The 16,605-nt window shown below is 39.5% G+C and overlaps 1 protein-coding gene across 4 annotated transcripts in view; it reads left to right on the top strand.

The window, feature by feature from the left end:
* MED12L (mediator complex subunit 12L) overlaps positions 1 to 16,605 on the top strand; it is a 168,626-nt gene that overhangs the window by 9,209 nt on the left and 142,812 nt on the right. For all 4 annotated transcript variants that reach the window (XM_081910674.1, XM_081910673.1, XM_081910675.1 and 1 more), the window contains exons 2-8: positions 4,052 to 4,156; positions 5,860 to 6,051; positions 7,512 to 7,671; positions 10,589 to 10,758; positions 11,433 to 11,543; positions 13,412 to 13,681; positions 15,147 to 15,296. In XM_081910674.1, the coding sequence (XP_081766800.1) occupies positions 4,052 to 4,156; positions 5,860 to 6,051; positions 7,512 to 7,671; positions 10,589 to 10,758; positions 11,433 to 11,543; positions 13,412 to 13,681; positions 15,147 to 15,296 (1,158 nt within the window). The remainder of the gene's footprint in view (positions 1 to 4,051; positions 4,157 to 5,859; positions 6,052 to 7,511; positions 7,672 to 10,588; positions 10,759 to 11,432; positions 11,544 to 13,411; positions 13,682 to 15,146; positions 15,297 to 16,605) is intronic.

Raw genomic sequence — 16,605 nt, 5'->3', positions numbered from 1 at the left:
GTGGATAGAGATTTGCCCTAGTGGAACAAAATTTGCCACATTTGCTAACGTCAATATTTGACCTTTGAATCTGGGGAAAAAACAAATGCGGTTTCGAGTTAGGGTAAGTTAATACTTTTAATTTGACAAATGGAAACTCCATAGCCACAGAGGTTAAGACAGGGATGTTTGCTGGCACCCTTTTATTTCTGTTCGTATTCTCGATAGAGAGCATTTCTGAAGAACCACAAAGCCTTATTTATTTTCCACCCTGTCTTCTGATTCAGAAGATTAGGATTCCTGACTATGCAGGGAGCCGTATTGGCACACATGGCTCCTGGCTGCAGAAGTTTTCTAGCAACATGTGCAATGTCTGGAGGGTCTCACAGATCTGGGTGGAAGCATCCATCTTTGGGTTATAGTGCCTAAAGAGGGCTTAGCCCCCTTCCCTTTTGGATCTAGCCTTTGGGTGAATTTTTTTAAAATCATGTATTTTATCCTAATTTGCAGCAGTAGGATTCATATCCAAAACCACAAAGCCTCGGTTTCACCAGCATCCTTTGGAATGAAATCCATGTCATGTTTTGCCTTTTGCACATCTTATATCTCACCCATGCACATTCAGGTACACTTTTAGAGACAAAACTTATTATTTTCAATTCCAAAATGATTTGTCTTTCAAACCAAGATAAGTATGTTACTTACGACAGCATTATTTGCAACAGGGACTTGCACCCAGAAAGTAAGGCAAGCACAACTGCTTGACCATATCTAGGCCATAATTTGATATAAGATTGAACTAGATCTGTGCCTTTATCTAGCATGTGGCAATATTCCGTAATGTTTGGCATTTTAAATGATCTTCTTGTTTTCATGAGAGATGCTTTGTGATGACCGATGGTTTTAAGCAAATAAACTGAGATGGTACAAAGTGGCTTTTGTATTGACCTGACATGACAGCACTATGTAGTCTAAAAAGCTGGCCTGTGTGGTGCTGGTTTAGAAGTCATTGGAGTCCTGTGGTTGGATCTATAGGGAAAGACAAATGCTTATTTAAATTGTCCATAAAAGAATACAGCCCTTAGACTGGAAAAGGTTCCCCACCCTGATATAGATTATAGAATGAAAATATTCTGCAGCAAGTGAAGAAATACTTCTTTTGTCCCAGGTTCCTTATTTGGTTTAATAATGTAAATGGAAGTATTTTTCAAGGAGTAGTTAATACAGAATATTACCCAGCAGTAAAAATGCAAAAGGTGCAGGTTTTGAGTCTGACGAAATCAAACAAATCCCTTTTGCATTGTGTCTCAGTGTCCGAAACTCCCATTGTTCTAGGCGCATTTTGTGACAGGGAATTCCATTAGCGCAAGCATCTTCTGAGCTCTGGGCGCAGTTCTGCGCCTAAGGTTTCAGATTAAAACTGCAGAGTGGAAGGAGAGGAGGACCTTTTTCTGCCTCCCCACTTCCAGCTACTCTCTGAAGTCTGGAGAAAAGACCCTCTTAAGAATATTAGGGGGTGGGCAGGGGAAGGACTAGACCATGTGAAAAACGAACATAATATTTTAGCTGCAGTTCATTCATTTTCAACTTTGTATTCCTGTTATAAAAATGTGTGCCTAGACATTCCGTTGTTGTGCCCATAACCTAGGTTTAAGGTGCCATTTAGCTCCAGCTTTCATATCCCAGTTTCTAACACTGGTCTCAATAACGTAATTAATTATATGAGGGCATGCCCAACAACTTGGTTCATCTTCTGAGACCCTGGTCCAGCTCCCCCAGCCATCAGAAATGTGGATCCTGGGATCTTTAGCAGACTCCAAAGGAATGGAAGCACATTTTCTCCCCTAGGGAAGAAATCCGTACCTTGGGATTAGTTTTATGTGGCCATTGCCTTTTTACTCTTCTTTTCCTTAAGATACTGTTTGTTTTTATCATTGTGTATTGTTTTATTTCTGTCGTGAGCTGCTTTGAGTTTCTCCATCCCTGTCTTAGATAAAATGTGGCTCCCAGGTTGACACTTCGGGTAAAATTTGTTCCCAAAGCTGGGAAACATTAATAGTTCTCTCAATAGACTAAATAAGCATTCATCAGCGTGTGCAGTTTAAAAGAAGTGTAGGCATATAAAGTTGCAATGTTGTGAGCACTTCAATTTGAAAGTGGCAAGATTGTAACGCAGTCCCTTTAGATTTCCAAACAAATTATAAAGTCACAACAAGCATCTGTCTTTACTATTACTTGTGCTATATGTTTACTATTACTAGCTATACTGTGTTTAAAAACCCAATAGTACGCAGGTGCTGAAGTGCTGTCATAAAGCACGCACACATACACAAATCTACAACGTGATTAGGCTTTAGTGGCCCCAGTTGACACTTTGAAAAGCTAACCCGATAACCCGGCAAAACCCAGTGTAGTATGTCACATGGAGTGCATTGCTTTGAAAGCGACAATTCCATTCAGTCGCCCTGTGTGTCTTCAGTAGGAGAGTGCTTGGAAGTCAAGTCAAATGACAGCGTGCTCAACTTTATATTTCATTTAACTGAGCTTGACATTATGTAAACTCCTTGCCTGTCAGTTTCCATGGTAGGGTGCTTGTTAGAATCTGAGTCATGCTGTAGGAATTGGGATGGGGGTGAAGGGAAGCTTAAACCATTTGAAATAAACTTAATGGGAGCGTTTCCCTACTGAGGCAGGCTTTGCAGTTACATCTCAGTATTCTAAAGATTCTTGCTAGGTTTCCCATGGGACACAGATATATCTTTATCTAACTCCAGTACATTGCAGGCTGATCCTATCCTCTGCTGTGCTGTCACTCACTTTTTTTTTGGTCTTTTTGGAGAGAGAGTTGATATTACGCTGGCTGGCTGTCACACTTGTATTTGGCTGGGTCACGTACAAGTGGGACCAAGTTGTTCTTATTGCTTAAGCACTGCACTGCAGTTGTGCAAATACAAGTGTGTAATTTTATACACACCTATCATATCCCCTCCCTCTTACCATTTTTACAAACTAAAAATCTCCCAAGGTTGCAACCTTTCCTCATAGGTGAGCTGCTCTAGTCCCTTGATCATTTTTTTGGTTGCCATTTTGTGAATATTTCCCCATCTCTTCAGAATCCTTGCCCTGGTTTGGCAACCAGAAGTCTGCACAGTTTTCCAAGTGCAGTCCTAATAATAATAATAATAATAATAATAATAATAATAATTTATTACGATCAAAGACCAGTTCAAGAAGCACAACTGAGACTGCTTTCACAAGAGTGAAATAGACATTTAAAACAATATACAACAACAGCTTATGGATTAAAATTAAAATAGTCGCATGTACACAAAAAGACCTAAGGTTAAACTAACATGCAGATTGACACCCAGGAGGCTGGCTATGGCAGTTATCCTAGCGATGTACTAGTTGAAAGATTCTCTAGGTTTAGGTCAGAGTCTTTGCAAGTGCTGCATGTCAACAATGTATGGTTCAGGTGGCAGCTATGTCTAGTGGTCTAGGAGCCTGGGATAAGAAGAATTTTAAATGTTACAGCAGTCATGTGTTTACAGGGGGCATCGTAGCTAATCCGACACTTAGTGATGTTGTTGTGCCTTAGTGTTTGTGTGTGAGGTAGAGAGAGAGGGACTAGTGTCTTGTATCTAATTTAGGAAACAGCTGTTAAGTCTATTCCACTTCCAACCCCGAAAGCCTTTAAGGTATCCAAATTCTATTGGCTGACATACATAGATGTGTGTAAGATGGTGGCAGAACATTAAAAAGTCAGTGTTTGTCTCTGTGTATCCTGGAAAATGCTATCCTTTGATGATGAAAGTGAATGTGTAGGAGATTAAGCCTTGATAACATTCGGCCTGGTAAGCAACTTCCTGCAGATAAAAGACTAGTGTTATCCCAAAATACACTGATGTGAAAGACTATGGCGTATAGAGGGAACGCATTACTGTTTCAGCATGACATTTTGTGGTATATAAAATGCATGAGGAATTTTAATTCCTTCAAAAAGGCATTGAGCAAAGTAATTAAAACTTCAACCTACAGCTTGAATAACTTAACAAAAACTCTCTCTTTGTAGGATGAACTTACGGCTGTGAATGTAAAGCAAGGTTTCAGTAACCAGCCAGCCTTCTCTGGAGATGAGCATGGCTCTGCTAGGAATATTGTCATTAACCCTTCAAAGGTAAGGTCGGGATTGAGGTTTGTTGCAAAAGTACTTTCCTTTATGACAGTGTAGTAATTTCATCTGTTTTCCTTCACAGTCGCTCCTATGATCACATTCAGACACAAGGCAAAAACTTTTGTTTTGCATTGCCAGGCATTTGAATGTGTACATTATTGCTCTTGGGAATGGCTTCAGTGTGTAGATTTATTTCTGGTGATCATGCCATGGTTGTGCAAGAAGATATTTGTAGACAAGGGTATGCTTTCGTTCATTTGTTTACTGGATTGGACAATAAATCTTAGGCATTTTATGTGTTTTTTTGTATTTATTATGTGCTGATGGCAAATATATACATTGTTAATAGTCTTGAGATGTCTTTGTATAAGGCGATTCATAAATTGAATTAATATTAGTAGTAATAATGTGTGGTGTAGTGGTTAAGAGCGGTAGTCTCGTAATCTGGGGAACCGGGTTCGCCTCTCCGCTCCTCCACATGCAGCTCCTGGGTGACCTTGGGCTAGTCACACTTCTTTGAAGTCTCTCAGCCCCACTCACCTCACAGAGTGTTTGTTGTGGGGGAGGAAGGGAAAGGAGAATGTTAGCCGCTTTGAGACTCCTTCGGGTAGTGATAAAGCGGGAAGGCAAATCCAAACTCTTCTTCTTCTCCTTCTTCTTAATTAGGTAGTTGTGGGTATTCATTATTTCAGTAGACAGATATTCTGTGTAACTTGTAAGTTTACAGATTTGTAAGTAAATATGTGCTATTCCAGCAAAAGAAACGACCTTTCCTCTTAATTTTGTATCTCTTAATTCTTTGGGGTTAACACAGTGGTAACTGCAAAGTTGAGGTTTCTGGGTATGTTGATGGGACTTTGTGCAGCTCATCCTATGTGCTAATTATGACTCCGATTTAGCAGTGAATTTAAATATGTAAAGCATTCAAATGAAGCCAGATATCATATGCTTCAAGTTAAGCAGTCACGTTAAATGTGTACATATTTAACATATATATTTAAGTCTTTTGCTGGACGGGAGCCTAACCTGGGGATAACGTACCCACAGAGGGACACTGATGCTCAAGTGTGTCTCTAATATGTTTCAGAAGTTGGACAATACTTTCATTAGGGCTGTCCAAAATCACACAATGCTGAGTAAGCTTTCACGTTCCCCACAATTCTCCACTAGTTTGAAATATCTAGTGGCTAGAGACCAATAACTCCTGAAAAGTCCCTTCTTCAGCTGGTAGAGAATCCTGTCCCTCTCTTTGTAGATCTGGTTTTTGAATGGCTAAAGGTGGTATTCTGCAAAATGCAGAAAAATCAAAGGAAGTCACATTGGCACAGCTGCGAGGAAATAATAGCCCTAATAAAGATACTGGCAAACTGTGAATTTTGGATGTTGCTTATGATTCAACAGGACTTTTTATGTATCTGTTACGTATTAGGGGCCTACCTTGATAGACACTTCACACATTCTTAGTTAATAGCTTTTTGTTTTATAGGCACAGAGCATTTACCTTTAAAAGATAATGGGCTATCACTTTAGCCCTTTGCAGTATGAAAACTGACTTGCAGCACCAGGGAATTTAGAATACACTCTTACTAAGCTGATAGCTTAAACAGCATTGATTCTAGATCTCTTCAGATGGGGATATTGTATGTGGCAGTGTTTAATAGATACTTAACTGTGTATGTTTCTTTTATTCCCTCCCTCTCTATCAGATTGGAGCTTATTTTAGCAGCATATTAGAAGAGAAGTTAAAACTTAATACTTTCCAGGATACAGGAAAGAAGAAACCGCAAGTAAATGCCAAAGACAATTACTGGCTAGTTACTGCTCGTTCCCAGAGTGCAATTCACAATTGGTTTGCAGATTTAGCAGGAAACAAACCACTGACTATTCTGGCAAAAAAGGTAAATATATTAGTATTTTGAGGGCTTCATAAATTTGAGACAGGGGAGGCAATTAAATTAAAAGTGACTTAAGACTGTGCGAACCATATTGGGAACAGGTGATATTGTATAGATTTTGGAAAAAAAAGTGGTTGGGAGAAGTGGGAATTCCCTCTGTTTTTCTTTACTCTGTTAGGAGTTGCTCAGTGGCTGTAGTGTAAATGTACCCACTGAGCTCTCACAACACTGTCATGAATGTAGAATTCTGGTGCATCTCACAAAATCTCACATCACTGTGTTGGAACATCAAGGAAATGTTGATCAATGAAGGGGTATTGATTTTTTGTGGGGTGGTGTGAGATATAGCTAGTAAATTGGTGCCGTGCAATTAGGTTTTCCCCCTCTGTGTATTTTAAATCTTTTCATCATAGTTTAGCGTTAGGCTTTTCTAGGCTCAGTCTCATAACACCAAACAATTTAGCGTTACCTCTGAACCAGCCTGTTGGCTTGTTTGCATGGGTTCATATAAATGAATCCTTTTTTCCTAGCAATGTAGAGAGAATGCATTTTGTATTGCACGTGAGGACTTCTAGACAAAATTACAAGGGAGAGAATAATGACAGTTTTGGAAGCGGAATAGGGGGAGCCATTCTCTTTTTCATGTTTGAAACACCACAATAAAATCTACTCAGCTGTTGAGTAGAACATGAGACCAGTTTTTTGTGTGAAAGAAATAACATGGCAGACAGGCCTGCAAGTATAATGCTATTCTTCCTGTGTCACCACCTAGAAAAGGGTGCTTTTGAAACTTTGAAGTTGCTGAAGCAATTATATTAGTCATGAAGCTTCACGTTTCACCTCTCCTTTATTGGCTTGTAGCTGGCTTGCTTGCATGACATGATAAGCCAAACTATGGCTTGACATGATAAGACAAACTGGTTTACTGGGACTGCACAAATGGAGCCCTCAAAATATCTGTTCCTCCCTGGTTCTTTTCGCTCATCGCAGTGTGGCAGCTAAGCCAAAAGGATGTGATTTTGTAATATCTCAAAGATGTGACCTTTTAATGTATCATTCAACTGTTTCTGGAGGTCCGTCTTTTAGTGTGATGTTTTCTAACTTTTCTTTTTTTAAAAAAATATTTTTTATTAACTGGCCAATCACATCAAATTAATTCACATCACATAAATTCCGAATTACAAAGCCAAATTTTGAATTTTGTTGGGGGGACCCATACTTCAAGATCCAAAGGGGGATTCTAATCATCTTCTTACTACTGCGTTAATGTCCAAATCAGTCCTAATCAGTCCAAGCAGGGTTCATAATTCTATCCAGTCTTAACTTGCTGTTTCCACATCATATCTTGTTCATATAATTTCTCTTTTTTCTTTAGTGTGAAGTTTTCTAACTTTTCATCTTACAGTTTTGTCTCTATTACACTGCTAATTCTCTCTCTCTTTTTTTACCTCTTGTCAACCCAGGTCCCAATTCTCAGTAAAAAGGAAGATGTTTTTGCTTACTTAGCAAAATATTCTGTGCCGTTGCTGCGAGCAGCATGGCTGATCAAGATGACATGCGCATACTATTCTGCCATTTGTGAAGCTAAGATCAAAAAACGCCAGGCTGCTGATCCAAATCTTGGTAAATATATGAATTCATTGGAAATTGTAATGGATTTGTACCATAAATTGTTGTGGCATGTTCTTGTAGTGAGCATGGTGCTATCAATGTGTGTTCCATAGATATATTTCAGTTATTTTGGTCAAATTCTATGGTTGGTATTCAGTGAACCTTTCACAGTATTGTAAAGTTTAGTGCTAGCACAGGGAGATTTCCCCTTTCTCCTCCCCCCCACTTTATCCTGTACCCATATCTGGTGTTGCATTGGGGGAACAGATTTGTGTTACATATTGGTATGTGTGTTCTATTGTGCAAGGAAAAATTCTGCTGCTGATGAAACCGTCACCTCCTTAGCGCTATGTTGAATGCAGCTCTATAGCTACGTCTTTGCAGTTTAGAAACAATTCTGTTGCATTTTTAAAAAAGTATACATGCAGGCTTACATTTTTGCCAACAAAAAGGTGTTAAACACTCACTACAGCAGCAGCATTAAAGAAGAATATAAACTTTTTGGGTGGCCTGCGCAAGATATATGTGAATATATATCTGTGTGAATATATGTGAATTTGTTTTCCTACACCCCATTACATAATAGCTGAAAAACTGCTGTGTGCATTCTTTGCAATAGGTGATATGGCTGCCTGCTGCTTTAACTACATCTTTTATTAATATTTTTATTGATTTTTTTAAAAAAGAAAAATGAGAAAGGTAGATTGACATTGCAAAATGCTCTTCACAATTTATTTACATTTTAACAATGTGGGTCCGTGACTCTGAAATTCATTACCAGCTGATCTCTGTAAAGTTGCCACACTTCAGGTCTGCAGAAAGGCCCTGAAGACCCATCCATAGTCTTACGCTATTCTTAAGATTGAGGGAGTTGGGAAACCTGAATTTTTCTTCTTGGGTTGCATGTGTACGTTTGCTGGTTTTATTGACATGGCAGGTTTTTATTTGAACTTTCATATTGCATTTTGGTTTAGTATTGTTAGACATCATTTGTTGTGTGTGGTGCTTCATGTGTGTGTATATATATCTATATATTTTTATAATACTTCTGTGTGGCAATATCCAAGTGGGGCATCCTATTTGTGCCACAGCCATTCTGCAAATGGGAGCCTCGTTCTTAGGGTAGCATAACAGCCAAAATAAATGTATGTCTTCTGCTTGTGGAAGATGTTGCACAATTCTTAGGGTACCTGTTGTTGTCACTGTTGTGGTTGTTGTTGTTGTTGTTGTTGTTGTTATTATTCTCAGTGACAGCTGTGCTTGTGTGTTCCCATTTATGCTACTGTTTGCTTAGCTATGTCAGCTGTCTAACTTCTTGCATTAATATTATTTTGGATGCCATCCAACATAATATTCACAAGAATGGCAGTAGCTGTTACTTTGCTAGAGACTTCATGACAGTAACCTAAATACAATCATGTACACTGGACATTCATTTCTTTAAACCGTTTGTACTTGAAGTTCAAGAGAGTTATGTTGTTAATTTTCAATTATTGTCTAACAGCACAGTGTGTTGTGTACTAAGATGCACATGATGGGAGCTTCAGGTGGCCTTTAACCACAGAATGATGTGCATTTTCAGAGCTTCATTGAGGAATAGTAAAGCTGGACTATAGTATTGGGAGATGACAGTTCTCTTTGGGCTCACATTACTGTGGCTTGTTCCAGTTCTTCTGATAATGCCCTTCCCTTTTCTTATGCTCCAATTATAATGGAACCAGCAGAGACTCTGAAAGAGAAAACTCAGTTGGCTGGTTCTTCTAATGCTCTTCCATTGTACAAGCTGAACTGGAGATTATCATATAGAAGTTATATTCCTATTAAAGGATGGAGATTGTACTTCTTGGGAAAGAGGTTATCCCAACTCCTTTGCCAGAAATAATCCTTCAAGATAAAAGGAGTGTAACGTGTGTGTACTGATTCAGACCACTGGGCATGAGAAATGAAAAGTTTGTGTGTTAACTAACTTCCAACAGTTGATGTGCTAAATTAACTTTGCTTTCCTGTTTGTATCTTTTGAATGCAATGAAACACAGAGTAGGGCCTCAAAAGCTAGATCAATTTTTCCCAACTTCCAAATGTTTTGGACTGCAACTCCCATCAGCTTCCGCAAGAACCCATAATCCTCCAGGTGTCACTGAACAACAACCCCCACCAGTACATGGCCATTGGCTATCCCTGCAAGGACTGATGGGCGTTGTAGTTAAGCAACATCTTGAAGACCAACGTTCCCCACTCCTAACATGAACACATATGCTTATAGGTTGTACTGTATAGTGTTGGCAAATTCAACAGCTCTGATAATACAATGTGAGGAAAATCCTTTAAAACTTGAGGTAACACCTCTTGTGTATCTGTTTTATTTCCCACCAGAGATAGCCGTTCACAGCCATATAATTGCACTGCTTGTAAATATTGCTATATGTCTCTTGTGCATTTCTCTCTTTCTCTTTCTTTCGCTCTCTCTCATTAATACAAAATAGAAACTGTCACAATCTTCACAATTTTTCATATCTGTTGTGCAGCAGTTTACTACACAGGCCTGAATTAGTAAACCTTCCAAGCTCAGTCATAAGTGTTTCACAAGAACAGAAATCTCTGTGAGGTGTTGAAACTCGCAGAACACAGTTAGGTCCACCAATAATAGTTGTATTCTGCAAAGAAGCAAGATTTATAGGAACATAATGCAGAGCATGCAATCATTTAGCAAAAGTGCTTTGAAGATACTGCAGAGGACAGAATGTCATGCTAGGAGCCATTTGAACAGGCTCTGTGTTAAAGACCTGCTGTTTATTGTCTTGAAAATGTACTTTGATAGTCTAGCTAATTATCATGTTAATTGTTCATGTTGTGTATCTCCTCATGTTGTCAGCTGATATTGGGGGGTGGGAAGGAATCGTGAGAACTCATCTAATTTCTGTCTTCTTAGAATGGACTCAGATTTCAACCAGATACCTCCGAGAACAGCTGGCAAAGATTGCAGAATTTTATCACATGACCTCAAGCCAAGGCAGCAGCTCTGCAGCTGTGTCTCCTGAGGTGGAACAAGCCCTGAAGCAGTGGGAATATAATGAAAAGCTAGCTTTCTATATGTTCCAGGTAACCTTTTCCAATAATGTGCTAAGATGTTGTTCTCCGGGGCAAAATAACAACACAGCTGATTTGTTTTTAAATCGCCTCTGCTCTGTGTCCACTGTACCATCAAACAACAACAATATGATTTCTTATCTGCTGGATAGAAGGGGACAACAATGAAAGCTAGGAATGCTGAATGAGGAAACTTGAAACCTAGGGAGCAGAAAAACTTGTAGACTTATTCAAGAATCTTGTTGTCTGAGTTTTGTCTTCCTTTCTCTCTCTCTCCCAAAAAGAGATACAGAAGAGAAGACCTTTTTAAGGAATATTCAGGAGACAGTCTCTATATTTGAGTCTCAGTCTTTGCCACAGAAATCAAGTATATTTAGGCTGTTCAGTCCCTTGTAGAATCTTTTCAGATACTTGAATGACTGGCTTATGTATCAGACATTTTTTTAAAAATGATCGCTTCAAATCATTCTATTATTTGCCTAATATAGTTTGAATGATTGGGATGCTACTTTAACATTGTTGGGGTTTTTTATAGTTTTAATTGGTAACTTGAGTAATGGAACACTCGGGCATAGTACCAATTGCACTCTTTACTATATTTATATATATATATATATATATATATATATATATATATATATATATGTATATCTTCTTACCTGTGATCTTTCTAAATTTCATTGAAGGAAGGACTATTCGAAAGACACGAATATTTAACATGGATATTGGATGTCTTGGAAAAAATAAGGCCTGCTGATGATGAACTTCTAAAACTCCTACTACCGCTAATATTGCAGGTACAGAACATGGTACAATTTTGCCACAGTTCAAAAACCAGCTTCCAGACATGCAGTAGTAGAGCATGAAAGGTGTGATTGGTTCACATACCCAAGGAGCACGCAGCAAGAAGGGAGAGGTTTTCTCAGGCCTTCCTGCATGATCACAGCATGCAGCTGGCTTAGGACGTGGGAGTGTGGACATCCTCATCAATACACCTCGCCACCCAAGACATCATTAGTTTTGGTTAATTTGGTTGAATAAATCTGATAGGCAGAAATATAGTTGCTGTATTGTAATAACCATAGCCTGTTACCTATATTTATTGTCTCGAGTCTTTTTGGGTGTGTTGGCAATATAATTTTGCCATAGTTCAAAAACCAGCTTCTAGACACAGAGTAACAGAACATTAGGGATGCAGGTGGCACTGTGGGTTAAACCACAGAGCCTAGGACTTGCTGATCAGAAGGTCGGCGGTTCGAATCCCTGCGACAGGGTGAGCTCCTGTTGCTTGGTCCCAGCTCCTGCCAACCTAGCAGTTCGAAAGCACGTCAAAGTGCAAGTAGATAAATAGGTACCACTCCGGCGGGAAGGTAAACTGCATTTCCGTGCGCTGCTCTGGTTCGCCAGAAGCGGCTTAGTCATGCTGGCCACATGACCCGGAAGCTGTACGCTGGCTCCCTCAGCCAATAAAGCGAGATGAGCGCTGCAACCCCAGAGTTGTCCATGACTGGACCTAATGGTCAGGGGTCTCTTTACCTTTACCTAGTAGAACATTAAGGGTGAGATCCAATGGCAGCAGCCCACTTGCAGTGCAGGGCTTCCAGTTTCTCTTCTCCAGCCTTCCCTGGCACTCTCAAAATTTGTTCCAGAAGGTGCATGCAGAGAAAATTGGGTTCACTCACTCAATTGTGTAAGTGAACATCCATGTTGCATATCACCATATACTTCAGCAGTGTTAGAAACAGAGATGTGAATGCTAGGAGCTAAATGGCACCTCAAACTTTGGTTATGGACACAACAATGGAATCTCTAGGCATTTTTCACATGGTCTAGTCCTTCCCTTGCTCATCCCACTAATATTCTCAAGAGGGTCTCTTCTCCAGCCTTCAGAGAGTAGCTGGAAGTGGGGATGCAGAAAAAGGTCCTCCTTTCCTTCCACTCTGCAGTTTTAATCTGAAATCTTAGGCGTAGTACTGCGCCCAGAGCTCAGAAACTGCTCACACTAATGGAATTCCCTGTCGCAAAATGTGCCTAGAACAATGGGAGTTTCGAACACTGTACTTCAGCCAAGCATTTTGTGAGTTGGTCCTGTTCTGCAGTGTTCATAATAGAAGTTATTGCAATGGTGGCATATTGTGGTACATGTTTGGATCTAATGCACTATTGATTAATCCGTTGAGTTACATCCGTACTGGCATGTGTGGGCTACGTGTTTAAAAATAAAATGCAAGGTCTTTATTAGTATGATTAATGTAAGTAGGTTTAAGATGTGGCTTTGAAACTCTCACTGCATAAAACAAATCTCAGACTGCTTGTTCCTTTGATTTGATTATGTTCATATTTGTAAGGTCCCAGCTTCAGTCCCCAGCATCGGGCTCACATGTAGCAGAGAACCTTTCTCTGCTCTGCCTGAGGAGCTGGAGAGCAGCTGCTAGTCAGAGTAGAGTAACCATCCCCAGCCTGGTGCCCTGCTGCCATGCTAGCTGGTGCTGATGGGAGTTGTAGTCCTAAGCATCTGGAGGGCATTGGGTTGCAGAAAGCTGGAGTAGACAATCCTAACCTGGACTGACCACTCGCCTGCCTTGGTACAAAACGGTTTTTGAAATGTTGGTTGGAATTTTATGGTTTAGGATGAATGACTTTTATTTCTAAAAATGTTTTTCAGTATTCCGAAGAGTTCGTTCAGTCGGCCTACCTGTCACGCCGACTTGCTTTCTTCTGTGCCAGACGCCTTTCTTTGTTAATAAGTGACAGTCCTAACCTCATAGCTGCCCACTCACCTCATATGATGATTGGACCAAATAACCCACCTCTAGCAGTTCCAAGCCCTACTACAGCCGGGCCTGTGGTCAACCCTGCACAGCTAGTATGTTCGGATTTCCTTTCTTGCCCACAACATCGTCCAGTGGTTTATGGACTCAGTTGTATGCTGCAGGTGAGGGATTCTTCTTCTTCTAAAGCTCTGTTTGTACACCAGGGAACAGCTGGGTTTCAAAAGAAGAAGCATTTGGTACCGGTTGTTTTAAAGTTTAAGTAATAGTGCCCTCTGTCTCTCTCTGTGTGAAACTGTTACATGTTTCGGCTATGCTAGAAGAGATTAAAATTCATACTTGATGCTGATGGCGATCATTGGGAGAATAGATCTGAATCAGATGCGCAATCTTCATGAAGAGGTCTTGGTTCAGTTCTCTCCCCAGGCATGCAGAGTTTTCTAAGAACAGCCACGATGGCTAGAATTCCAAAAAAACTTAAATTTTGTTCTTTGTACTATGAGATCACTACTGCTCTTGATGGTGAAGTGTGCTAATTTTGACTGTCACTTTCATAGGACAGGGTGCGGTTCTTTTTGTATTATATGGGTAAATTGTTTGGGTGTCTATTGTTTTAAATTTGTATATTTTATATTTTTTTGTGAGTGGCCTTGAGTAAAAAAAAAAAGTACTTATGAAATATATACTGTTTTTACTCAAGTCTAATGCACCATTGAATCTAATGCGTACCTTAATTTTCACAATGTAATTTGGCCAAAAAAGGTGAGCATTAGATTCGAGTAAATATGGTACATAATATTAGCGTGTCCTTCCAGTGTGTTTTCTCTTAGCTGGTCAAGAGCAATCGGCCATAAATCATATACACACACACACACACACACACACACTTTCAGGGAGAAAGCCCCGCTGAATTCGGCTTAATTTCTAGTCGATATGTGTATGACTGCTCTGTTAGACTGTCTTACCTATATGACACACTTCAAATCATCAAAGGAGCGCTTATAATTTTATAATAAACAGCAATGCTTCTCCTTGTGCTTATATGATAAAGGATTCTTTCTTTGAACACCAAGGTATTAATTAACCAGCTAGTATCGGTAGTTTTTAAAAAAAAATGTTTTGGATGTCTATTGTCCATTCCAGTCCTATAGGCAGAAATTCTGAGAAAATGGTTTTAGGGTTCTGTGTTTTAACAATATAGCTGTCTTCCAAATTGCAATAGCTTCACGATGCATTTTGATGGATTTGGATTGTTTGGATTTCAGTCTGTTCATTTTTTAGAAAGAAGCTTTGAATCCTCTGTAAACTGAGCCCCAAAATAGCACACACATACTCAGCGGGGTCCCCCCCCCCGTCTCTAGTCATCTACTGGTGTATCTTCTCTCTGATCAGATTGAGATTGGCATGAAAGAGATGCAAATGTAAATTGAGCTGATCCAGATTAAAATGCAACTTCTAATTAAATATGTTAAAGGACATTTTAATTGGATTTTTAAAAAAGTAAACAATTTCTGATACTACTTTCATTGCAATTTTTTACTGGTATTTTTTGCCCATCTACCTGCATGATCTGAATTGAATTGAATTATCTTATTAAATGAAAATATTTCTATATTCTTCCCATTGCAGACAATAACTCTCTGTTGCCCAAGTGCCTTGGTGTGGAATTATTCCACAAATGAAAGTAAAAACGTCAATCCTGGTTCACCTTTGGATTTACTTCAGGTTGCTCCGTCTAGTTTACCTATGCCTGGAGGAAATTCTGCGTTTAATCAGCAGGTATATTCATTTTAAAATGTACACAATGCATGTAATGTGCTGAGAAATTATGTATTCTAGGCTAGACTCATTTAGATGACTGTGTTTATAAAGTGTGTTCATGTGAGAGATTTTCCTCATTTCTCCTTTGGAGGGAGCTACCTTTACGTACGAGTGTGTATCACTGTGATTCCTTAGCAGAATAGGGAGGGGGGGAAAAAGCAAGAATAGGGTTTTGTCATTGGATTCGACTTTCTGAGAATCTATTAGCCATTATTTATTGTTTGATTCAATCCCCCCCCAGCCCTAGCTCCTAATAATCACAATAAAAAGTAATATCATTAAAACTTTCTAAAAACTCTGTAAGACAGAGTTCTTCCGCCTGCCCTTTGGCTTAGAATCAATTTGATTCCCTCCCCCTCTTTCTTTTTTTCCTTTCTCCTCCTTTGAAGAGGCTGCATTTTAATGTTAATGTTTTAATGTTGTATTTTAATCTTGTTTTTAAAGTTGTATTTCAATCTTGTTTTTAAAGTTGTATTTCAATCAACTTGTTTTTATAATTGGTTGTTAGCCGGCATGAGCCCGGTCTTGGCTGGGGAGGGCGGGGTATAAATAAAATTTATTATTATTAAAAACAGTTCAAAAACATTTTTTCATCCAATGATTTCAGAATTGCCAGGAACAGTATCTTTCACTATTAAATGCCTGGGTAAATGGGAATGTTTTATCAGTTCCTCCTGAAAGTCATGGATGTGGGACACAGATGCACCTTGTCAGGAAAGACTTTCAGCAAACAGGGAACTGCCTTTGAGAAAGCCTTGGCAGATTTGATGAAGTGAACATGACCAAAGTTGTTTTAGGATAGAGGTTGTTGAGCTTTTTAAAGGATTTTACCCCAGGAAATAAACTGCCACAGGGGCCGGATTAAACCGACCGGCGGGCCAGATTACGCCCCCAAAACAGACTTTGGACATGCCTGGTTTATGCCAACTGGGCAGTCCCTAGTGATGGCATCACTACCTGGCCTATGAGGGCAGGGCCCTGACTGACTCCAGCTACAAAAGCTGAGGCTGCTGAACAGACGCTTTGGCTGGAGTACTGCTGGGTTTTTGTTTTGTTATTATTATACTCATTGTTTAAATTATTTTAAACTGTTTTCCAACTTGTGTGTTTTTTAATTTTGGGTTTGTTTGTTTTTAATTACGGGAAGAAAGATGTGCCTCAGAAGAGAGGAGTTGGGCAGAGCAGGGGTGGCCCCAATCATAGTGGTTCTGGACCAGGAGAAGAGTGGGGGTGTGGAGGGGTGAGAAAGGCCAGGTAAGGAGCACAT

This window comes from Podarcis melisellensis (assembly GCF_964234715.1).
Source record: "Podarcis melisellensis genome assembly, chromosome: 5".
Classification (NCBI taxonomy): Eukaryota; Metazoa; Chordata; class Lepidosauria; order Squamata; family Lacertidae; genus Podarcis; species Podarcis melisellensis.
The sequence above is the reverse complement of the archived record's forward strand: the minus strand, read 5'-3'. Positions and strand labels throughout refer to the sequence as shown.